Source organism: Oryzias melastigma, linkage group LG24, assembly GCF_002922805.2.
Source record: "Oryzias melastigma strain HK-1 linkage group LG24, ASM292280v2, whole genome shotgun sequence".
Taxonomy (NCBI): Eukaryota; Metazoa; Chordata; class Actinopteri; order Beloniformes; family Adrianichthyidae; genus Oryzias; species Oryzias melastigma.
Window position 1 is genome coordinate 19,177,979 of NC_050535.1, and position 23,686 is coordinate 19,201,664.

The 23,686-nt window shown below is 44.6% G+C and overlaps 3 protein-coding genes across 6 annotated transcripts; 2 read left to right on the plus strand and 1 right to left on the minus strand.

Moving 5' to 3' along the window:
• Positions 1–352: 352 nt before the first annotated feature.
• Positions 353–23,686, minus strand: brf1b (BRF1 RNA polymerase III transcription initiation factor subunit b). Of its 2 annotated transcripts, none has more exons than XM_036210639.1 (19): positions 23,382–23,686; positions 22,970–23,208; positions 13,248–13,328; positions 13,007–13,180; positions 12,890–12,921; positions 12,753–12,825; positions 5,989–6,138; positions 5,823–5,916; positions 5,622–5,748; positions 4,763–4,802; positions 4,584–4,679; positions 4,232–4,516; positions 3,429–3,490; positions 3,244–3,325; positions 3,103–3,155; positions 2,767–3,035; positions 2,633–2,690; positions 834–993; positions 353–762 (listed from the first exon to the last, which is right to left on the minus strand). In XM_036210639.1, exons 2-19 carry the CDS (start codon positions 23,151–23,153, stop codon positions 725–727), a joined length of 2,058 nt encoding a protein of 685 aa, XP_036066532.1. In that variant the 5' UTR covers positions 23,154–23,208; positions 23,382–23,686; the 3' UTR covers positions 353–724. The 2 variants fall into 2 exon arrangements, with proteins under 2 accessions (XP_036066532.1, XP_024146199.1); XM_024290431.2 differs by having other exon boundaries at positions 22,970–23,176; positions 23,382–23,685.
• Positions 7,791–12,381, plus strand: LOC112157604 (BTB/POZ domain-containing protein 6-B). Of its 2 annotated transcripts, none has more exons than XM_024290432.2 (5): positions 7,791–7,930; positions 8,336–8,589; positions 10,292–10,382; positions 11,097–11,215; positions 11,295–12,381. In XM_024290432.2, the coding sequence occupies exons 2-5, from the start codon at positions 8,390–8,392 to the stop codon at positions 12,325–12,327; spliced, it is 1,443 nt and encodes a 480-aa protein (XP_024146200.1). In that variant the 5' UTR covers positions 7,791–7,930; positions 8,336–8,389; the 3' UTR covers positions 12,328–12,381. The 2 variants fall into 2 exon arrangements, with proteins under 2 accessions (XP_024146200.1, XP_024146201.1); XM_024290433.2 differs by lacking the exon at positions 7,791–7,930 and adding an exon at positions 7,937–8,203.
• LOC112157602 lies at positions 14,986–22,657 on the plus strand. Of its 2 annotated transcripts, none has more exons than XM_024290429.2 (21): positions 14,986–15,142; positions 15,223–15,275; positions 15,346–15,429; positions 15,497–15,624; positions 15,854–15,994; positions 16,064–16,141; positions 16,682–16,852; positions 16,917–17,013; positions 17,082–17,305; positions 17,376–17,541; positions 17,610–17,818; positions 17,894–18,011; positions 18,089–18,291; positions 18,811–18,928; positions 18,989–19,158; positions 19,317–19,414; positions 19,482–19,591; positions 19,655–19,862; positions 19,932–20,770; positions 20,850–21,107; positions 22,601–22,657. In XM_024290429.2, the coding sequence occupies exons 1-21, from the start codon at positions 15,117–15,119 to the stop codon at positions 22,615–22,617; spliced, it is 3,516 nt and encodes a 1,171-aa protein (XP_024146197.1). In that variant the 5' UTR covers positions 14,986–15,116; the 3' UTR covers positions 22,618–22,657. The 2 variants fall into 2 exon arrangements, with proteins under 2 accessions (XP_024146197.1, XP_024146198.1); XM_024290430.2 differs by having other exon boundaries at positions 15,349–15,429.

Here is a 23,686-nt window from a genome sequence, read left to right on the forward strand (position 1 = left end):
CTGGACACGACTGGTAACACAAATTTGGAGAACGGAGCGACATTATTCAGTTCTCCCGGGAGACACGGTTCTCCAGAGTCCAGCAGCTCACTCGTGCAAAGCAGCCGGTGGGATGGACTGCGGTCCGAAGCCTCCTCTGGAGCTCACGCCATAACAAAGCACCTTGTGGCGTGTTTACATGATGCATTTTTATTCTGATCAGACGTTTATTCCGATCACTTGTGTCCATGTAAACGCAGCTACTATCAAAGTAAACCGAATGTTATTCAGACAACAGACGTACATACAAGTACATGCTGTAGCCCTCCGTGTTCTAGCAGCTGTCAAACAGACACGAGGAACTCTTTGAACATTTCAATTTGCTTCTGACTGTACATTTATTTTTTCTATCATGATTTTTTTTCATCTGTACTTTCTTTTTCAATATATCAGAAGTATTGCAACCAGCAACCCCTCTACTCAGACACAGCTCAGAGTCTGATGAAAACAACTTCAACTCTGCTTTATGAAGGACTGGGTTCTAAAAACACTGTGTACATTTATGTTTTAAATTTACATTCAAACACTCAAGTTTACAACATGAAAGAATAGCTTCATTCAGAAAAAAATCAGGTTAAAACGAGTTGGCCCGACAACATAAAAAATATTTGAGCTCATCAACTTTGACCCCTGCTGCATCCTCAGCCTGGACGGAGATTATTCCTACCACAGATTGGGTTTGGGGCTAAAACCCATCTTCCTCCTCTGCCTCACAGCCGTAATCTGCCGATCAAAGAAAAGCAGTCAGTGACCGTCCTGATGACCTCATGATGAGACCCCCGCCCTGCACTGACCTCCTACAAGCTGCAGGGCACTGACACACTCTTTCTCTGCCTCCTCCTCTTCCTCCTCTTCTTCCTCCTCCTCTGCTGGAGGTGGAGCAGCTGATGGGACGTCTGGAATGCTATCTAGTGGCTCGGTTGACTGTGTTGCTATGGTGACCGTTTGTTCAACCTGTAAGGAGAGAGTCAAATTTGAACAATCCTCACAAACACCTGGTTTATTAAGATGATGTTTTATACTATCTATAACATAAAGTACATAAACTGTTAAATATTTTATTTAAATAAAAAAAATATGTATTTACAAAAAAGTCAGGTAAAGATGCCTTTTTGTAGGTGTTTCTTTTTCTTTTTTTACTGCAACCAGAAGAAAGAAGTTTTCAATTCAACCACAAGGTGGCACTCCACTCCTCTAATGAACTGTTCCCACGGCCAGGTAAATGCAGTCAGAGATTTGTCCAATATAAAACCAAAGACCAGTCAATCATGCAGTTATTTCGTCTTTCATACTGTATTTATGTCCCAGGATAACAATAAACCAGCTGGTTCTGTCGACCTACAGGATGTGTCAAAGTCTTGTAATTCTATCCGACCCTCCAGATCATTTTATTTTATTGTTATTAACTGTCTTATGTTATCTTGCGCTTATTTCTAACTTGTATAATTTTGACAAAATATATTTTTACAGAGAGTAAAATATTGAAAGTTATTTAAGGTTTAAGTTGATTTATTCTGGAATAATATTCCTGTCTTTTTCTTATTCATAATTATGTTAAAAAGTTACAGCTTTAAAGTTTTAAAAATTGTCATTCTGCTAGATTTTTGGTCTATTTTGGCATTTACTAAGATTTTTAGGCTATTTTGGAGTTTGGCTAGTATTTTAGCTACATGCTAGCTGTTTTGGCTAATTTAGGCTTTTTAAAAAGTTTCTTTGAGGCTATTTTGGAGTTAGGCTAATATTTACATGCTAACTGTTTTGGTTAATTTAGACCTTTTTTCATTTTTTAGGCTATTTTGAATTTTTGTTATATTTTCAGCTACATGCTACCTGTTTTGGCTAACCTAAGTTTTTTATTTTTTTAATTTTTTTAGGCTACTTTGGCATTTAGCTAATATTTTAGCTGGCTATCAGCTTCAGCGTTTTCAGCTATTAACTTCAGTGTTTTTAGCTAACAGCACTAGCATCTTCAGCGGCTAAATTCAGCTTACAGCATTAACACTAACATTATCGTAAGTAATGCTTTATGTCTAGTTCATGATTATGCTTAAAGGTTACGGTTTTAAAGTTTAAAAAATGTAGTTTTAGAGTGTTCAATAAATGTTTATCCTGTTCGGGACCTAAGGTCTGTTTTGGATTTTGGCCAAAATTAATCTTGCAGGTGAAAGAAGCAGGAGGACATGTTTGTTTGGAGACTGAGTGAGAAAAGGAAAGACAGGAGTGAAGGACTTCGAGGAAGACCTTTGGATTTAGGAACAGGGACAAGAAAATGACGGAAAGAAGAAAGGTGGATCTCCTGTGTGTTCATAAGACCTGATGGACAAAGAGAAAGGCTGGAAGCAGTAGATAGCATTTTATGTTGCACCCCTAAGCTTAACTTTTGTGGGGGTCTCTCAGCTAGCGAGTGTGTACACAAAAGGATCATGGGAGATGAGCTCTGGCTTACTCCTGACCCGCTAGTCCCACTAATTCACACTGGCGGTAGCCTAGAGCCAGCAGGAGCAACGTGGAGTTCAGCGTCTTGCTCTTTGACAGGGACAGGCGGAACAATGATTTATGATTTTAGAGAAGAACATCAGGTTTGTGTTCTTACCTGGGCAGGTGTCTTCTTCTTCTTCTTCGGTGGTGTTGTGGATATTAGGTGTCGAAACCTGAAAGCACAGAGAGGACCAATGAGGACCATAGGATCATCAGACCTACAGGTCTTCCGTGACTCAGAGGCCTCACCTTTTCCCCATGATGGAGGCGTTAACAGCCATGTCTTGGCTGGCTTCACTGGTCTTCCTGCGGCGGCGGCGATTAAGTCGTTTCGGAGCAGAAGAGGATTTGGGCGGCTCGGGGGACGAAGCGCTGGGACTCCCAGCCCCAGTGTTCAAGTCTCTAAGAACATCGTAGTTGATCTTGCTGGAGATTTTTTTCTTCTCCAGCATTTTCTCAATAGCTTCCCCTGCAGTCAGTGCCTCAATCTGCTCCCGCTTCCTGTATTTCTTCTTCTTCTGCAGGGAAGAAAAGTCAGGAACTGCGTTGTAAACCTGAAGCTGGGAGATCTCGTGCTCCACTGACCTTCTCTTTGTAGGTACCCTGCTCCTTCTCCTTGTTGATCCTTTCCTCTTTCTCTGCACGCATAAACACCAATCAGTCATCGTCGACATCAATCAAACCCACATTATGGGACGGGGGGTGGGGGTGGGGGGTCTAACCCACCTTTCTGCTCCTGCAGGTACTCAGCGTTCTGTTTCATCCACAACCCCGTCTTCACTTCCACCTCCTTCTCGTCCAGGATGTACTGTCCACAACCCCCCAGAAACAGACATGAGAGCTTCGACACACCCAACCAGAATGCACCCTGTCAAGTTATCATGAAGACAACACACTCTCTGCCATCTCACCTTTTCAATCTCCTGATCATCAATGCCTTCCAGGTCCAGCTCTCCGCTTGTCTCCATGTAGCCTAAAAGAGGAGAGATCCGGTGGAGGTTAGAGGCTGAAGTATGATGATGTGACATGGGGTTCCATTCTCTACTCTCATTCACGTCTCTTCGCCTCTACTATAGGGATTCTCCTGCTCCTTTCTGTACGTTTTTGACGTGTAAAAACTCAATCCAACTTCAGCCATTTCAGCTTGTTCAGATCATTACTGCTTGTGTTTTGGTATCCACAAACTTTACAGTTTTTGAAATAATGAGCAAAATATGAACCATAGGAAATGAATGTGAAAGTCTTCAAATTTCAAAATTTTAGGTAGATTAGCAACAAGCCTTTAAATATATTAAGGGGCTATGTTTTCATGTTTTATTGTAATTTTCAAAAAATGTGGAATTTACCTAATATTTTAGCAACATCCTAATTTGTTAACTACCAGAGTTTTTTAGACTATAGAGTTTAGCTTCTATTTTAGCAACATGCTAACATTTTGTGCTGATTTATTATCTACTAATTTTTTAGACTAATTTAGAGTTCAGCTTCTATTTTAGCAACAGGCTAACGTTTTTGACCAATTTAGTTAACTGAGGAATTTTAGGCTATTGTCATGATTGGTTTGCTCAGCATGAGGATTACATTGATCTGATCTGTCAATCATTTATATATTGAACTTTTAAACAATACAGATAAACTGGCCTTACTGGAACGGTCTGAACTTTGTTTTTCAAAAACTGAATAAGACTGATTTAGAAAACAAATAAATGCTCACTGTCTGCATTTTTCTCCATCTCTGACTTCTCCGAGGTGTGAAAGGTTTCCAGGAGGCACAGGCTGGCAGTGTTCAGCAGTGCTTCTCGGACGGTGGAGAGGTGGGTGTCCTCTGATTCGACCTCCGGGGTGCAGGAACCTTGTGTCTCGCCTTGCCTCTCATTCACCTCCTGGATTACCTGGGACAGGAAGTCCTGAGCCAGGTGCTCAGTGGCTGCCTGGAGCTCAGTGTCTTCCCCTTCTGCCTCCTCGGAGGTCGACGAGAGCGCATCTTCGTTCTCAGGAGCTGAAAGAAAGACAGGATCTCAGCGGGGAGTGTTCAGGAAGTCCTGCTCCATCTGGGGTTTACCCACCGATTTCTTTGGAATAGGCAGCATAGATTCCTCTAAGTTTGGGACGGCTTTTCTCCAGCTCGTTCTCAATCTCATCTTTGTAGCAGCTGATTTCTCCTGCAGAAACCAGAGCGTCAGTTACTCTCCTGAAACCAGAGACGACAAGAAAGTGTGGAGAAAACAGGGAGTTCAAGACAGACCTTCTACCTCATCCAGCTTCTTGGTCAGCTCCTGCTCAAGCTGTGAGGAAAAAAAAAGAAAGACTGGATTAATCAAAACGGTTTTAAGCTGCAGAACTCCAGAAAACCTCCAAACCTGTTTGAGGTAGGGAGTGTTTCTGTGGTGCTGTTCCTGTCATTCACTGTAAGACAACTGGACTGAGCGAGTGAGACATCATCCATCGAAATGAAGTCAGATTTTCGCGATACGGACGCCACCATGTTGGAGTCAGACGAGATTATTGAGTAGTGATTGGTCAGTCAGAGTCAAGGTTTTAGGGCAACTCCTGTCGCCAATCAGGAGAGAGCTTGTTAGAAGGCCACACCCCTTCCACTGAAAGTGACTCAGGAGAATCTGTCATTGAGTTGGGGGCCAGTGGGCACCACATGTTTTTAATTGAGGCATCTGATTGGCCATTTTATAACTTGAGATAACGAAAAAAATCTAGGGGTGTTTGGCCCGGTATCCTGTATAACTAAACAAAAAAACCTTCACATCCACAGTCACTTGTCGCTTATCGTCCTATTTGCTCACACAGAGCTTGGGAAGAAAGGTTTTGAACATGCAGCTCTGGTAACTGTTATAGATACTTCCCTCACAGTCTTCTGAACTTCCCTAACAACAAGGAAAAGCTACCAGGTCCAAAGAACAGAGCCAGAACTAAACCAAGGAAACAAGAAGGACATGAGTAGGACAGAAGGCTGACTTGATGTCATTTCTCCTTCTGTCCCTTTTCTAGAAGATTCCCTCAAAGGAGACTCAACCCAAGCGCTTTTATACCAAAGAAAAAGTTACTTCAACCCAGAAGGCGTGGCTGTCAGACTGCGGCACCAACCATACCTGTTGCATCTTTGCTTTGTGCTGTCCAGCAGTGAAGGAGGGGGGGTCACACTCCTGCTCCAGATCCACCCGCATGAACTCATCAATTGTCAGCTGACTTGTGGGTGTGTCCTCAAACTCTGTCAGTCTGTTCAAATGAATGGATGCTGATGAATCTACTGCGATTTCAATGTAATGTAACATTTAGAATCTGGACATCACCTCTTCCTCAAGGTGGTGTGGCAGACCTTCACCACACTGATCACATCCTTCACTGAACGCCGGAACTTGTGCATTCGAGCTGCCACCAGGAGCGCTGTGGAGAAGGAAGATTTCATGAAATTCTGCTGTTTGTGTTTGATGTCATGTCGCAGTCGTCGTGGAGTACCTGCTCCACAGAGTCCAGAAGGACGCCGGCCTGTGTGCATCCAGTCTCTTTTCATCCTCTGAAGGAGACGAAGAGCTGTCATGGAAACCTCGTGAGTCTTCAACCCAAACTCCAGCAGGTGAGCGAAGCGAGGGATGTACAGGCAAGGGTCTTTCAGGGAGGGAGGGGAGACAATCATTGACATATAAAACTTGAGAAGCATCTTACTTAAACCCAAAGCTACGTGAAGCCTCTGCTCTCTCTGCATCTCAGCTCGGATCCCCTTCACTGTGAGGTTGAGGTGCCTAAACCAGCGATGCTCAAACCCAGTCTGGACTGGATGTGCTGCTTGTTTTTCAGGCAGAGGTGTTTGAAAAGAAGCAGAGCAGAGGCCTGCTCTGATTCAGCCAATCAACTGATGGTTGTGACCATTGACTGTATACGAAAACTGAACCAAGTGAGGGTGATGTCATCTGTAGAATATGACCTGCTTCTGGTTCTAACCCAATTAGGTAAAATTGATCGCCTTCTTTTTCACAATGTGGACATTGACATATTGGACCCAGACACTATCAGTAAGCAGTGATTGGTCTGAGTCAACACCCAGCCAGTAAGGCCAAATGGGCCCCATATGGTTTTAAAGTGAGCAGAAAATGTGGGTCCGACTGAATTTGTTTGCAGTTTCCATGGTGGCCCAACCTGTGTTTGCCACATTGGCTTAAGTGGGAACTCAATGGGTTAGTTTGCCATGCTAGCAAGCCCCCCAGAGGGCAGCATAGTGTGCTAGTGAGCACCATTTTACCATGCTAGCAAGTTCCGCAGAAGCAAACTCCACTGGTGCATGCGAGCTAGCAAGCTCTGCTGTACCATGCTATCCATCTCCTCTACAGTGAGCTAGCGAGCTCCTCTGTATTAAGCTAGTGAACTCCACTGTAGTATGCTAGCAAGCTATTCTGTAGCGAGCTCTGCTGCATCAAGCTAGCATGCTAGCCATCTCCTCTACAGTGAGCTAGTGAGCTCTTCTGTATTAAACTAGTGAGCTCCACTGTAGCATGCTAGCAAACTACTCTGTAGCGAGCTTGCGAGCTCTGTTGTATCGAGCTAGCGAACTATGCTGTATTGAGCTAGTAAGCTCTGGTGTAGCGAGCTAGCTCTCTCCTCTACAGTGAGCTAGCGAGCTCCTCTGTATTAAGCTAACAAGCTCCACCACATCATGTTAGCGAGCTCTACTGTACCATGCTAGCGAGCTCCGCTGTATTGAGCTAGGAAACTCAGCAGTATTGAGCTAGCGAGCTCTGATGTAGCGAACTAGCGAGCTCCGCTGTCCACCAAGCGGCTGGATAGCATAGCGAGCCTACCCAGTGAGTTGGCTCCCACTTAAGCCAATGTGGACAAACACAGGTGGGGTCCATATTTTCTGACCACTTTTAAACCATGTGCACACCATAATCCTAGTGATTAAAAAACATCATGCTTGACTGTCTTGCATTTTTAATTGAAGTAAAGCTGCTGCAGCAGGAGGACCTTTCTCTTTTTTTTTTTTTTTTTTTTTTTAAAGGATAGGTTTTATTTTGAAAGGAACTAGTGTGTGCTGCTGTCAAAGTTACAACTGTTATATATGTCAACATAAAGACACTGTTGTTATTTAACTATTGCAATACTTAAATTACATTCATAATTAAATGCTCCATTGCCAAAAAGCATAAATATTGTGCATTTTTTATCGATAAAGTGAGACTTTGTGGCCTTCAAGAAACTAGACCAAATGGCTCTTTTAGAGTTAGAGTTTGCAGACCCCTCTGTTAGGAGAAGGTGGCTCACAGGTGCTGAGCTCTGTCGCCCCCCAGCGGCCGCGCCACGCAGCGCAGCAGAGGCGTTAAGATGGCGTCAGGACACGAACGGCGTCGCTCGCGCTAATATGCAGGCGCGCGGCTGGAACGGCGGCGACGGAGACTCTAATAAGGTAATGCAGACGCCAACATTTACCGAACGGACCGGTCCCGCGGTGGGGAGACCGACTAGAGACCTTCGCTTACTGAGTCTTATAGCGGACGCTACCAGAATCAGAGACGCAGGGCTTTAAAACCACAACAGCCCTTCACGATCACGGTTTTCAGACTAAAACCCAATCTCGAGCTTCAAGTTCTGAAGCTGCTGGGCCTCCAAAACCCAAACTGACCCGGTTGGGCCTTCAACCAGCCTCAGCTGCGCTGCAGACTCAGGCAGACAGAACAGGGTCAGTCTCTGCACTGCATTCGTTAATGTGTGTGTGGTGGTGATGATGATGATGATGATGATGATGGGGGTGGGGTGGGGGGGCTTTATATCGTCATCAGACATCACAGGCCACATATGTTTTTCTGTACAGGAAGTGGTCATGCTGTAAATCTGGAGGCTCCGCCCACTCAGTGAGGAGGAGGAGATGGCCGCAGAGGTCTTCCCCACCAGCCTCCCCCACAGCGAGGAGGCTGAGGTGCTGGAAGCCAAGAAGAGTTTTATCCAGCAGAGCGAGCAGGAGCTGCCAGTGTATGAGGACGGCAAGGCCGGGGGGGCCCTGGCCAGCGACGAGGGCGAGGAGGAAAGAGAGGGCTGGCAGGCGGCCCACCCCACCCTGAGAGAGAGGTAAACAACATCAACTGTGTGTGGCAGCATCCTCCTTTCAGCATCACCATGGCAACAGATGTCAGACTGCTGAGGAGCAGCTAATTGATCTGACTTTCTGATCTGTGGAGATGTTCGTATGTCCATAGGTTCATCCCTCACATTGGTTTAATATTTGTGTTTTTTCAGGGTGAATTTGTTCTTGAGGAAGAGTTCTATGGAGCTACATTGTGGCCAAAATTATCTAAAATGTCCTAAACTTGCTATTCTAAAATAAACGTAATAATTTTCAGCTTCAAATGTTCTGTTTTTTTTAGGTTTAAAAACTCAAAATTTCAATTTCAAAACTTTTTTTTCAGTTTCAAATCTTTTTTTTTCCTTTTTAAATCTGGAAATTTTAGTTTAAAAAAATGTTGGTTCTGTTGTGGCACATTGGGGCGGGGCTAAGATGAAGGACCATTCAAAATCGATGAGGGTGGTAACTTCAGTCCCGGTGCATTCACTGACTCTAAGAAGTGGGATAATTAACGTCAGAAAATGGCTGTTTAGTCTGTATTAACGCTGCGCCACTGGTTCTAAGAGTCAGTGAATGCACCAGGACTGAAGTTACCACCTTCATCGATTTTTATTGGTCCTTTGTGTTACCTGCAGCACAACAGAGCCAAAAGTTTTAAAACTTAAATTTTCTGATTCGAAAACCAAAAAAAAAAAGAGTTGAAAGTGAAAAGAAGATTCACCAGTTAGAGACCCCTGCTCTAAGCACTTTGGAACGTATGCAGCTGCTCCTGTCTTTCATCCCATCATCCATGAACCCTAGTGACCCCAGGCCACTGGACGCCATGCATACCCATACCATCACACTGCCTCCACCAGCTGTTCCAATTCTTCTCCAAACTTTCCTCTTCCCATCATTCTGGTACCTTTTTCGTCTGTTTCTCCTCCATTGAGACTTCCTTTGATCGCATGTTATTTGTTCTCAGCAACAACATCTGAATGCAAATGTCGCAGCTGAAAACAACTCCAGACATTTTAACTACTTAATTGATGACAGGTTAATGAGGGAAGAGCTTATGCAGCCTTTTCTCTTTTGAGTCATTTGTCCAAATACTTTTGGTGTTTTGAAAAAGGGGATGCTATAGATGGAATCGCAGTAAATCCTAAACCCTTGCTTCAATTTGGATGTATACACTCTCAAATTACATCTGAGACTTTGCACTTTGAGTCCATATTTATTACAAAAATATATCCTGAATATGTCTTTGTACTCAGATAAAATAACAAAAAATGTTCCCTGTCCAAACATTTCTGGGCCTGACTGTATCGGATTGTATTCTAGATGCTGTAGTGGTTAGTTCTCTCACCTCACAGTGAGAAGGTCCTGGTTCAAATCCCAGGCTTCCTCCCACAGTCCAAAAACATGTCCTTAGTTGTGTGTGTGTATGTGTGTGGTTGTGTCTCTATGACAAAGCACAGCCATTGAAACTGAATTTATGGTAAACTGGTTTTAAAATTTGCTTTGGTGTTGGGCACTAAATATTTTTTTAAATTTTAAGTTCTCTGTATCAAAGTAATACAACCAAGCCTCCTTCACAGTTTTTTTGGGATGGGGGAGCAGGTTAGTAGTCTCAGGTGTTAGTATAACAGGCCAGTACAGGTCAGACCGTAGTCTCTGTCAGAGCAGTGGTAGTGGAGGGTCTGAGTTCATGATGTTTCTGTTCTGCAGGAATGCCCTCATGTTCAACAACGAGCACATGGCTGATGTCCACTTCATCGTCGGTCCGCCAGGAGACACTCAGACAGTCCCAGCTCATAAGGTAGAGAACTGTTTGGGTCTTGAACTCAGGTTTGCAGAAGTTCCCAAGGTCTGCTTGCACCATCGATCTGTACTGATACGCCTCATAACCGACACTGCTTTCTGAACAGCTATAAAGTCGTTGGGGGGCAGCTGAAGGCCTTATGCCCCCAAAAATCTATTTGATTTTGAAAATCAAAAGTTTTTTTTTTTAAGCAGAGCAATCTCAGCAGCCAATCCAGTCGGACTCTGAGCTAGAACAGACACAGGCTTATGATGTTTTTCTTATTTTCATCAAGACAATAATAAAAAGATCCCCCAGTTTTATTTTTATTTCCCCCCTCTTGGATTAATGCTCTTACTGGGCCACAGACAGACAGAAGTAACGTTTAAAATGGCCCTCAGGTGCAGCTCTCACTGCAAGAGTGAAGTACACAGAGACTCTGAAAGATCTGGTGAACACAAACGCAACAACCGGTGCCTCTGTAGAGCTCTCTAAAAAATGTAATCCCAAGCTACTCGCTCAACATCATCCATGATGTGACAACGAATGAAATCCAGAACAGCTTCAGCGGTTGCTCCGCACCAGGCGGGCTGCCGCGTTTGGTATGAATGCACATTCAGAATGATGTCAATCCTCTTAATTTCTTCTCTCAGAACAGCTTCATGATTCTTCAGGAGCCTGTTCTCGTTCAATGGTTCGGTCAGGCTACAGCGGTTTCTGTCTGTCTTGCAGTACGTCTTGGCAGTCGGCAGCTCTGTGTTTGGAGCCATGTTTTACGGAGATCTGGCAGAGGGGCAGTCTGTGATTCACATTCCTGACGTGGAGCCTGCAGCCTTCCTCATCCTGTTGAAGTGAGTTCCAGCTGGAAACTGAACCTGACATGTTTATAGTGCCGTTTGCACGTTTTCACCAGCATGTGCTCTCTATCAGGTACATGTATAGCGATGCAATCGAGCTGGAGGCCGACACCGTCCTTGCAACGCTCTACGCTGCAAAGAAGTACATCGTTCCCGCACTGGCCAAAGCCTGTGTCAGCTTCCTAGAGACGAGCCTGGAGGCAAAGAACGCCTGCGTACTTTTGTCTCAGAGCCGGCTGTTCGAGGAGCCGGAGCTGACGCAGCGCTGCTGGGAGGTGATAGATGCCCAGGCTGAGCTGGCTCTGCTGTCCGAAGGCTTCTGTGAGATTGACAAGCCCACGCTAGAGATCATCCTGCAGAGAGAGACGCTCCACGTCCGGGAGCTGGTGGTGTTCCAGGCAGCCCTGAACTGGGCCACAGCAGAGTGCTGGCGGCAGGGCATGCCTGTGACTTCCCACAACCAGCGGGCGGTGCTGGGTAAGGCTCTGTATCTGGTTCGGATACCCTCCATGTCACTCCAGGAGTTTGCAGACGGGCCTGCGCAGTCGGACCTGCTCATGCTAAAGGAGACTCACAGCATTTTCCTGTGGTTCACAGCCACCAACAAACCTCAGCTTAACTTTCCGGTGGCGAAGCGGCCTGGCCTGGTGCCGCAGAAGTGCCACAGGTTCCAGTCCGCCGCCTACAGGAGCAACCAATGGCGCTACAGGGGTCGATGTGACAGCATCCAGTTTGCTGTGGACAGCCGGATCTTTATAGCTGGGCTGGGCCTGTATGGGTCCAGTGGCGGGAAGGCCGAGTACAGTGTCAAGATTGAATTAAAGAGACATGGATCTGTTTTGGCCCAGAACCTAACAAAGTTCCTCTCAGACGGGTCGAGCAGTACCTTTCCAGTGTGGTTCGAGCACCCGGTCCAAGTGGAACAGGACACCTTCTACACGGTCAGCGCTGTGCTGGATGGGAACGAGCTGAGTTACTTTGGTCAGGAAGGAATGACCGAGGTGCAGTGTGGGAAAGTGACCTTCCAGTTTCAGTGCTCATCAGACAGCACCAATGGTACTGGTGTACAGGGGGGGCAGATACCAGAACTGGTCTTTTTCTGCTAAACTGCAGCTTAGTGGTTTGTTGACAAGAGAACATTAAAATTTGTTTGACTCTAATGTGTTTTTGATTCTCTCTGTTGGTGTTGTAGTTTCTCACATGTGCCACTAGGTGGTTTATTGCAACAGCGGTGTATTCTGGGAGCTCCAGCCATGCAGAGGTTCAATAAAATAAAGAGTGGCAGGTTCAATGAACCGAGGTCTTAACCATGCGTCAATAAGTGATGACTTGGGAATGAAAGTGTTGATCTGGGAAGATGTAGGCAGTATTTTTTTTTTTACTGAAGAAGCACTAAAATTGGCACCAATTAGTAACCAAAACCAAAGAACCGCTTTGGCACCGAAACAACATAAAACCCAATTGGTGCCCAACCCTATTCAGGAGTGTCACCAGCGCTGTTCTTCAGGTGAGGTGTAAAGAAGAGGCTCACCGATGGCGGGCGCGTTGATACAGAGCTCTCGAGCCAGCAGCAGAAACGTCTTTCCCAGGATGTAAACATTCACCTGGAAACAGGACACAGGTGAATCCACCTGGAGGTCTGCCCAGCATGTAAGCAGTCAGACATACCTGCAGCAGGTCGCTTAGGTCCAGCAGCATGTCTGAGGGAAGGTTCAGGAGTTCTTTCACTACTAACTGAACCTAGTAAGTTTAAAGTGACTGGACACTACAGTGTTGCTAGGATACGAGGCGTCCCCTCCGTGCGACACACCAGGTAGAGGCATGCTGCAATGACGTGCTCCGTCTTGCGTCCTCGTGTCAGATGCTTGCTGACCGCCAGCTTGAAAAAGTTGAAGGCCGTGTCCAGGCAGTGCTGGTTGAGCTGAAGCTGGCTGCCGAGCTTGTGGATCTGCCGCTTACCTGCAGACACCAGAACCTCCTTACACCTGGAGTCGGCACGGACACCAGAACAGGAACCTGCACTCACCATTCTGCAGGGTCTGAGCACGCGACTCCTTCCCGACGCTGGTGTGGAAGCCAGAACCAAGCAAGGGAGCTTTGACCGGACCTGAGGACACAGACAACTGTTCAGAAGTATGTCCACATTGGTCTGTTTTTAGAAAAAGAAGATGCCTGATGAGAAGGAAGAGGCCTTGGAGCATCCTTAGTGAAGAGAAGAGAGATGACCCAAACCCAGAGAAGCTGAAAGCTGCTGTTTCTGTTAATTGAAGGTGACACCCTCCCTGCAGAACCAGGTACTTATCTCGGAGTCACACTGATGAAAGTTTTGGCTAAAGATGTCCTGGATCTGTTTTAGGTCAGTGAAACCAAAATCGACTATGAATCTTATCAGTAACCATTAATAATAAAATCCTTATACTTCATATATAATTCATTGATTGTTCCATATCTGATATACTGCATAGAAATTTGGGGAAATGCAAACTAGAAATCAATAAACTCCACATTTATATTACAGAAATGAGCAATTGGGACCCATCTACAACACTATTTATACAACTAAAAATATTAAAATTTAGAGGCTTAGATCATTTCATCTTAGAAGTCATCTATTGAGCATATCACAAAAGTCTTCCACATAACATACAAAAAAGTTTGAAAAAATAAAGCAATTACAACCTAAAAGGACATTAAATTTTTAAAACCAACAAATTCAGATCAAAAATGAAGGAAAAAAGTGTTTCGGTGCAGGGGATCAGACTATGGAATTATCTTGAAAAATCACTAAGAGTCCAGTTCAGTTATTACATTTTAAAAAGCTGTTAAAAAAATTATTAAATTAAATAAATTGGATTATTTTCTTGTTGTTTCGTGTTGTTGCTTTTGATGTTTGTTTTATTTGTTTGCTTTTGTCAGCCAGTTGACATATATTCATGTTACAATACAAATAGATAGATTTGGTTAAAATAGCTTGATTGATTGATTTAGTTTAATGGGGCAAAGACAATTATGGAAGCATTTGTGACTCATAATTGAAAATAAAAGTCAATACTGTAAAGGCTTTTTCATTTTCAAAATGTAACTGCATTTCTCTTAAATAAAATGAAAAATCAACTCTCTGAATGGCTTTTTTTCTCTTCAACACTGTTCATAAATAACTTAATTAAAATGAAAAAGAAAATTTCATTTGACAGTTCATTTTCAAAAGGTTTTTTAGTAAATTTGTACCAAAATTAAATTAGAAATATCAAATTTAAAAATGAAAATGCATAAACAGAAAGGCTTTTTCATTTTCACAATGTAACTGCTTTACTAGTCTCTTAAACACAATTAAAAAGAAATTCTCAAGACATCACAGAAAAATAGAAACATAAAAATGTTCTGTAAAACTTGAGAGTGAAGTCAAATAATGAAAGGTGAGTTTGAAAGCATGATCCCCACAGTCAGAAAAAACAAAGACAACATGCTACATCCATAATCCAGAAAAGGGGAACCCCTTGGGAACAGTATTGGAGGGGCCACATATCAAAAACAAAACAACTCCAACACCAGATTAAAAGGATGAAATCCTCGTTTGACGTATCAGCAAATATCCCTGCAGTTGTAACACTAAATGTTCGGAAAAACTGTTACCCTGTAATGTTGTAGTGTTTTTTTCAACGTTTTAATGTACTTTATTTCTGTAAGCTCCCTGAATGTTCATTTCAGTTGACACAGGTGAGGTCACTACCTGCCTCACACCAGCAGGGATCTCCCTTTAGCTGTAATCAGACTAAACCAGCCTCACCTGCGTCCAGCTTCCCAGACAGCCAGGTGATAAGGTCACCTGGCTGCAGTGAATGGCTCTCCTCTGCACACAGATACACCTTTCAGAGTTTGTGTTTTCAGCCTCAGCATGACAACTGCTGTGATCGTCTTTGGGTGAGTTTCTCTGCAGGCTGTTCCTGTTGGAGGGAAGCCCCTCCCACCTCAGCGGTTAACTTCTGAACTCTGTTTTCCAGCCTGGCATGGTTCTGCTGGGGATTTAAAGGAGTGGCTGCAGACCAACTGGAGGGTGAGCTGGTTTCTCTGCATCCAGGTGGTTGGTTAGTCGGACTGCTGACGCGGCGGCCCTCTGGTCTCAGCAGGTTTTATTCAGTGGGAGTGTCGTGATCGACACCTGTGGATCCTGGTGGTCTCTGCTCAGGCGCCACGCCTGGAAGCTGTCGGTCAGTTCCGGTCATTCATTAGCTGCTGACTGTGGGGTCCACGTGTGATGGTGAGCTCTTCCTGCAGATGGAAGCGAGGTCCATCTGATTGACAAGCAGCTGGCCTCGCGCTGTGGCTACACCATCAGTTCCTTAAAGCCTGAGCCATTCTACTCCTTCAGAGCCTCCTACTATTCCTGCTTCACCCACAACCAGGTGAGGTCTGGGTACTAGAACCTGGTGTCTTATGTGGTAAGAGGTTAACACCTAAAGACGCCATCTCTCAAAGCCTGGAGGACCAGGCCAAGCAAAACCCACAACTGCAATGGTGACATAACAACTCCTACTCTGGTTACTTTCTCACGTCACTAAATGACAAAGTTTAGTTCTGATGCACAGCAGGCCTTTTGGTGAAGTCTGACTTTAATACTGCTGGCTGATTCAGAACGACGAGGCGTTCGTGTTCAAATTCAATGTGATGGTGAGTGACCGCAGTGGCAGGTGGAGCAGCCGGTCTGTTTCTGCGCTCTGTCCCGGTCTGGTTTGGACCCACAGAGAGATCATCTGTGAGGAAGACTACATGGAGGTGAGGATGGCTGGACTCTGAAGCCAATGGAAACCTGACAAACCTCCTTTGACGATGCTTTGTAAACAGGTGAACGTGAACAGACAGTCCTCGTGTGGGAGCCAGGCGGGAGAGGCGGCACAGGTGTGGCAGGAAGCTCTCTTTCAGGTAAATCGTGCCTAAAGATGAAATCTAAAGGAAACTGAGTCTGATCGTTGGAAGCAATGTTGTTAATTAAAGCTGTTGCTATCAAAGGCCAAAAATACAGAATTTAAATATGGATGCACCTCTTAAAAATCCTTTCAGTTCGGCATATTTTAAAAAACTATTTTTAAAACTGTAAAGAGGTATCTCTTCATATTTTGTGCCATTTATCAAGCCTTCATGATCACTTGTCGTTTTGGCTTCTTGTGAATTTGGCTTCTGGCTAACTGATAGAAACCAATCACATTGGACCCCCCTGAACCCTGAAACGGTGTAGACAACCGCTGCATGTTTTCAGTGTCTAAGGTGAGGGGTGGGTCTTGCATGTGGCTTTTCTTGCAGCAAATAAGACGTAACCACAGTTTGTAATTGTAGCATTTAGCTACCCAGCTCCACCTTTGCTACTCGTCACTCCCACAAGTCTGCAGAGCAACCCAGTTTCTTCTATCAGTGTGACTGGTCTGCTTTTTTTTTTTTTTTTTTTTTAATTTAAATTCTGCTCAGGCTCAGAAGACGGCTAGTTTTGCTTGGCAGCTGATGTTCCTACAAGAGGATGGACGATTTCCCTCCATGTCTCCCGTGGAGGCGCAGAGGTGGGGTTACAGCCTGACGGCCTCCACCCACAGGCTGGTACTTCGAGCTCCATACAAACGCCCACATGCTACACTTACAAAGGTGGGGGGCGTCCAAGAAGTTGACTTCTGAAAAGGACTGTGGATCAGACGGTGGTGTTTTTCAGGTGGACGGGGTCCCCATTGAGGTTCTCAAGGTGTTCCTGTTCTTCAAACAGAAGCTTCTGGTGGTGATGATTGACATGTCTATAGCCTGCCCCGTCAGTAAGTCCCTCGCTGACCTGTATCCACAAGCAACTGTCTAGTCTGGGCTTATGATTCGATTCCCTCAGATTCTGCCATGTTTGACGGCACCCGATTACAGTGGGATATCCCCCAGATTATACCCCCTCTGGTTGGGGATGGAGCAAAATTTGAAAGTCAGAACTTCAGTCTGGGAGTGGAGGGCCATCTGCTGGACAAGCCCACTGCTGCTGCCAGAGGACTGAGCCTGATTCAACAAGGTGGACTGGTCAAACTTGGAGTTCCTTTTGGGGCAGAAGGTGGTTACACAAAGGTACAGCTTGTTGAGTCTTGTTTGAAAACGTTCACTGGGGCAGACCTGACACTGTGTGTTCTCTCTGCAGAGTATCGTTCTGGAGAACCTGTACAAGGAGGCATACATGACGGAGCTCTTGTATGAACATGTCTTCTTGCTGGTGTTTGAAGATGGCAGCAGCTTCCACACTAAACACAGAATGTTGAAAGTGCTGGAAACGCCTCTGATCTGTCGCGTGCCTTTCATCCTCAACAGTGAGCTTTCCGGTTGGCTAAAGTTGTAGGATTCCGTCAGCATAACTGATCCTTGTGTCTGTGTGCAGAAACGATCAGTGAGCAGCAGATGTTCAGCATCTACCTGGGAAACATTCCTGCAGACGTCTTCTTGGAAGAAGTTCGGATAAATGGAAAGCAGCTGCTGGTGTCGGGGGAGCCGCGGCCGGGCCTGGGCATCAGGCCTGTCGTGCACCTGAACGGAAGCCGTGGTTATGAGCTTCAGCTGGCCTTTGATGATCCAGTTGTCCGCTGGACGGTGAGGCGCACGTGTTGAAATTTCTCTCATTTGACTGACCAATCAGCTGAAAATGTTTCGGTTTTTGCCCAACAGAACATGGGTGGAGGTGTGGTGCTGTACACCATAGATGCAAACTTCACACTTGCCGTGATGCCACAAAGGCAGACCTACCACTACAACACTGTCATCACAGCAAAGGTGCTGAATGCATGTAAGTGCTCCTGGGAATCGTCTTTGCTCCAAAACTGGACTCCATGGTGCTTTTTCTGAGACCTGTTGCTCTTAAAGTCCCTCCAGAAATCACAGCTCAGTGTTTGGAAGGAGGAATCTCCTTCAGTGTGGTGAGACCCACAATCAGTCTCTGGGAAGTCGGCATCGACCAGGAGCCGTTGACGGTGGATCTGGTGGCACAAAGAGGGTATCGCCTTTTGAACGACACTGTCCGAACAGTCCTCGAGGTCCCCATCTTCTCTGTTGGATACACTTATGAAGTAGGAGCCTCAAAGTCCCTATGTTTCAGCTGCTCCTGTAACTGCAGTTTGTTTTCAACTTCAGGGGGATTTCAAAAATGCATATTTACTTTTTTTTTTTAAATGCCTTTTCTGCTCTAACTGGTAGTAATTGCTATTTTACCAAGAATTCTTTTGGTCATGTTTTGATCTCCAGGTTAGGGTTCAAACAGCAAACGAAGACTATTAAAACAAAAATCGAACAAGTTTTTCTGCTTTTAATAAACAGATCTTCTTCTGAACATCTATGAACCTTCAAACACATAGCTGAACATTTGTGCAAAATTTGTTTTTCTACTGAAACTTTTGTGCTCTTCACAAACGTTTTTCATTTGACTTTATTATATCGCCTAGCACTAGTCTCTGGGATATCTGACGTCCTAAATTAACACTGACCTGATTCAAACGGTGTGCTAACATTCTGGATCTGTTTTTTGTATTTCACATCTTGTGCTATATGGAAAACTTGGACTAAATCTTAAATTCTGCTTTACTTCTTAGGAAATCAACTTGTCAAACTTCTATGCAACATTCAAACTCCTTTTAAGAGACTCTAAAACGCTGGAGATCCAAGCATCAACCTCCAAACGCTGCCTCTTCAAAACCAGAGACATGATAGGTATACTGTTGGATCATGTTTGTGTCCCCTGATCCATCTGAGAGTTTCTGTGTGTTTCAGTCTGCTCGCCAGATGGGACCATGACAGTGGTGGCAACCCCAACCTCCACCTGGCCCTCAGTACAGCCTGAGAGGACCAGTCTGCTAGACCGCCACTGCAGGCCTAAACAGACCGACGCAAGCAGAGCTCTGTTTGAGTTTAAGCTGGACTCCTGTGGGACCAGAGCTGTGGTAGGACTCTTCTTTAAAGATAGTGGCTTGCTAGGAGACAAATGCAAAACAAATGGGTTGTTTGGGGTCAGCAGAACTTGATGGGTGTTAAGTATTTACTAACCAAAGCAGGTGATGGTAAAAGATGGCATTTCAGAGCTGACTAGTCATTCCAACAGACAGGGGACTGGTATGTGGTTTACGAGAATGAGATTCTACACGATCGGCAACTAATCGCAGACGGCCCAAACTTCATCTCCAGGGAGCCTCAGTTCAAGTGAGAAGTCTGTGTCGCAGAATCTAAAAATGTCAGGACAGAGTACTGAATACTGTCCTCTCTACAGGGTAACGGTGAGGTGCTTCTACCCCCTCAGCTCCATCAACAGATTATCTGTAGACCGGTTCTCAGAAGCTCCTGGAATTGGATCCATCAAAGTCTTTCAGAGCCACAAAGGTCAGTTCAGTGACGACAACAACTCTGCCTACTTTAGGTTTTAATCTTTACCTACTCTTGCAGACCCTCAGAACAAACAGTGTCCACATCAGCCGAACTCCCCCCTGGACCAGTTTCCCCCTAACGTGGCGGCAGGTGAAAACGTGCCCCAGAGGAGCCTTACCCTTCAACCTGAGAAGAGTCACTCAATTCCAGAACTGCTGAATTCCAACCGGCTTGCCTCCACAAATCCATTAAAATCTCTGGAAACTCAAACACAGCAGGTCCCAGAGTAGGTTCCTGCACTTGACCTTCTCGAGTGACTAAAAGCTACTGGTGTGTAACTTTTTGTTCTGTCTAGACTGAACAGGTTGCCAGACGGTAGAACACAGTGGGTACGTTTCAAGATGCCGAACCAGAGTCCTGCGGGGCCAACTTGGGAAGGACCAAATGAAAACTTGTCAAAGTTATTTAGTGGGATTTCTGACACTCTAGGCAGTGGAGATCTAACGGGTTGGGGTCAGAAAACTCAGCCACTTGGCTCCCCAGGTTATGACATTAACACAGAAGGGCCAATCCACCAGCCTGCAAGTTCACATGAACTGCCTCATGCTCCTGACCTCCACCCACTCCTACCACCACAGTACCACATTGGAGATAAGTTGCTTGTGCCCAGCAGAGACAAAACACAGGCCCCAATTTCCTCCACATACAAGGTCACTGACTGGTCCAAGAAAGTACTGGAGCCTCTTGGGACCCGAATAACGACCCTGGTAAGCAGAGACGCCCAGGCCCCAAATGGAGGTGAGATGGAAAACAAGAACGTTCAGAGCATAAGAGTCAAACCTCCAAGTAAATTTAAATATTCAAGCCCAAATCTCAACCAAAAACCTCTAGTCCAGAAAGTAAACCCTCAGACAGAAAACCTTCATGCATCAAGCAGACAGATGAACCTCTGGACACCCCAACAGATCTTCGACAACAGAAACTCAAACACAAGGGAGGACCATGCCTTTCAGGGATCAAAGGTCTCATCACTGCAGGAACCAACTCTACACGGGATCAAACCAGATCCGTTGAAACCAGGCACTGGTCCATCCCCAAAGCATACAACACAGCAGAAGAAATGGGTCCCATCCTTGGTGGAAACGGGCCAAAAAAAATGGGAGTTGTCTGAGGGAGGTGACCTTCAAAGTGCAGGTAAGAATTGACGGTTATTAAATTATTGCTTTTTAGCAATTGCTTTCGTTTGATCTCTCTCTCTCTCTCTCCCCATCAGGGATGCCTCATGTTGGATATGGAGATACGGGAAATGTTCGATCTGTGGTCCAGAATCCAGAGATGACTTCCAGGATGCACCTCCACAGCTCTGCGCACCAGATGGGGTTCAACACAAAAAACATGAACTCCTCAGTCGCATCCTGGTCGACTCTAGAAAACAGTTCAGAAGACTTGGACCAGAGGAGGTCATTGAGCTGTGGAGGAGAGTCTGACCTGCGAGGGACTAGTGTCCATCAAGGTCTTATCAGACGAACAGGTAAATACGGTGCATTGATATTCAGATCCACCCCTTTTGCATGACTTGTGTGACTAGTCTGGTCAGAGTCCACGATACTAATCTGAATCTACAAAAAAATCAACAAATCTGAAACGTTCCCACTTTCAGTCTGGGGGAAACAATCTTGTCTTAAAACATTTGTGCCAAGAACTAGTGTTGGGAATTCCTGCCCAGAAGGGCCAAATGTATCTACATGTTTCCAGGTATTACTCTAAATATGGTTTGATTACCTGAAGCAGGTGTGTCCAAATTAAAACTCAACAGTAGGGTATCTTGGAAACGAGTAGAACAGTGTCCCACCCCTGATCTAAAGGCTACTCAACCTTCCTATTAAAGCCAAAGTCCCATTAGCTGTTATCTAGCGGTTTAGAAATTAATTAATAATTTGTTTTGAATATATTTATATTGATCTGATACAGTTCACATACTGTAAAATGTATTGGTGAAACAATGAGATTGTTAATATCATACAGTGTTACATGGATTCTCAAAAGGCATTCTAACAAATGTTCAGATCATGAACATTGTTCTTCTTCTCCTGGAGGGAGTTTCAGTTTAGCCACTAGGTGGCGATCACGCTATAGCATTACACTTTATTCCAAGAGATGGTATGAGCAAAAAAACTGTTTTAGGCCATGAATTGTTACTTAAAAAATATTTCTGTAAAACAGTTTGGAAAATTAATTCCTGAGTATATAAACGTATCCATTTAGTCAGCAATGTACGTTTAAGTCAACTTCGCATTAGCCATCCTATGGGAATTCTATTAAACATTAGCATCAAGCTAGCGGACATTAGCTTTATGTGCTAAATCGATTTATATTTTGATGAATTATTAATCTGATCTTAAATTGATTAAAATCGAATCTATTTTTCTCAACCCAGCCCTATTCTACACATGTGACCTCCCAGTGGGAGCAGTGAGCTGCAGACACAGCCACGCTCAGATTTGGTTTAACACCCTCAACTTGTGGGTGTGTGTGTGCGTGCAATTCTTAATTTCTAACTTAAACAATACATTTTCTATGTAACTTTAAGTACTTGTAATTGTGTATTCACATGTACAAAATGTACACACATACAAATTTAAATTACAACAGCTTAAAGCCAACTGCACACAAATCTTTAAAAAGTGTGCACAAAAACTGATGCACTCACCACATTTGAGCACAAGATTTGTGTGCAAGTGATGAGTTGGAATGCTGGGTAATCAGTTTTCTTATCAGCTGCTTTGAACTACTATTATAAAAAGGTCTAAATATCTGTTTTTAAAAACTAAAGTTTCTCTATTCTCATTACTCCCTCAATGCCTGCCTGTTTCAATTAAAGTAAAAGGAGCAATGTGAGGCAATTTAATAAAGTCATCATAGTTCTACCTGAACACAATCTGAGACCATACACTGCAACAGTGTTTGAACACACACAATGGACCTTCTAAACAAATAATCACTCTGCTTTTGTTTCCTCTGCAGGCAAATGGATCAGCTGAAGGTTGACTGCAAATTATTAAAGATAATTTTTTCCCCTCATCTACTGTCTGATCTGTTTCTAAAGCTGTAAGTTAAATGCCAGCAAAGATTCTGAACTCGTATGCATTAAAGTTCTGATTTGGGGCTCAGGATTTGACCTGGACCTCATACAGCAGCATGTGACAGCACAGGCTGAAATGGTCCTGGTTTTAAAATGAGTCTTTCTGCATCACCGTGCATCCATCTCTGCAGAACCTGATGGAACTGACATCCAAGAATAAAGATGTGGTTTGACTAAGCTTCTTGGATCTTCAGGAATTAAGAGTGAAAAGGTCTGATTTTAGAGAGAGAACTTTTTGAGCTGCTTCTTACCATCAGAAGACACAAACTGTCCCACTGCAGAAGACACGCCCCCACTGCCCTCCACAAACTGGACTTCTGAGACGATGATGTTGTCCTCCAGAACAGAACCACAGCTGGTGCACACTGCGCTGCCCCGAGCCTGGTCCACATCTATGTCGCCCCCTCCACATGTCTTGCACACCCGGGAGCTCATGGTAGATCGAAGGGGGGTGTGATCTGAGGGGTGTCAGGGGATGAAACAGGACGAGCTGATCACGTGACCAAAGGTAGAAGAATATATATATATGAATATATATAAAGCATTTTTTTTCTCCTGTCCGATCTGTTCTAAGAGTTACTATAGTAATAAATCAATTTCCCTTCAGTTCTATTCAAAACGACCAAAATACTCCTATAGTAAACGCGGCGTCTGGACTTTTACCTGTGCTCGCAGGTCCGACGCTTCCGAGCGACCCTCAGGTGGACTCAAAATCAGGCTGTGAGCGGGACTCGAACCCCGCTCACAAGTTGCTTCGCTTCTCCAGTCCAGGTGCACCAAAGCAGACCCAATGGCTCAGTTGAACCGTTAGTGTCAGGATAGTGAAAGGCTCGGCTTCATGTTCGGTTGGATTTCAGTTCTTTCTGCCCTCACAAAGACCCACCCCGAATTTATCCACAAATTACTTACTAATAAAAGTCGTTTATAGCTCATAAATTCATATTTACCAGCTTTGTTTTCTTTGACTG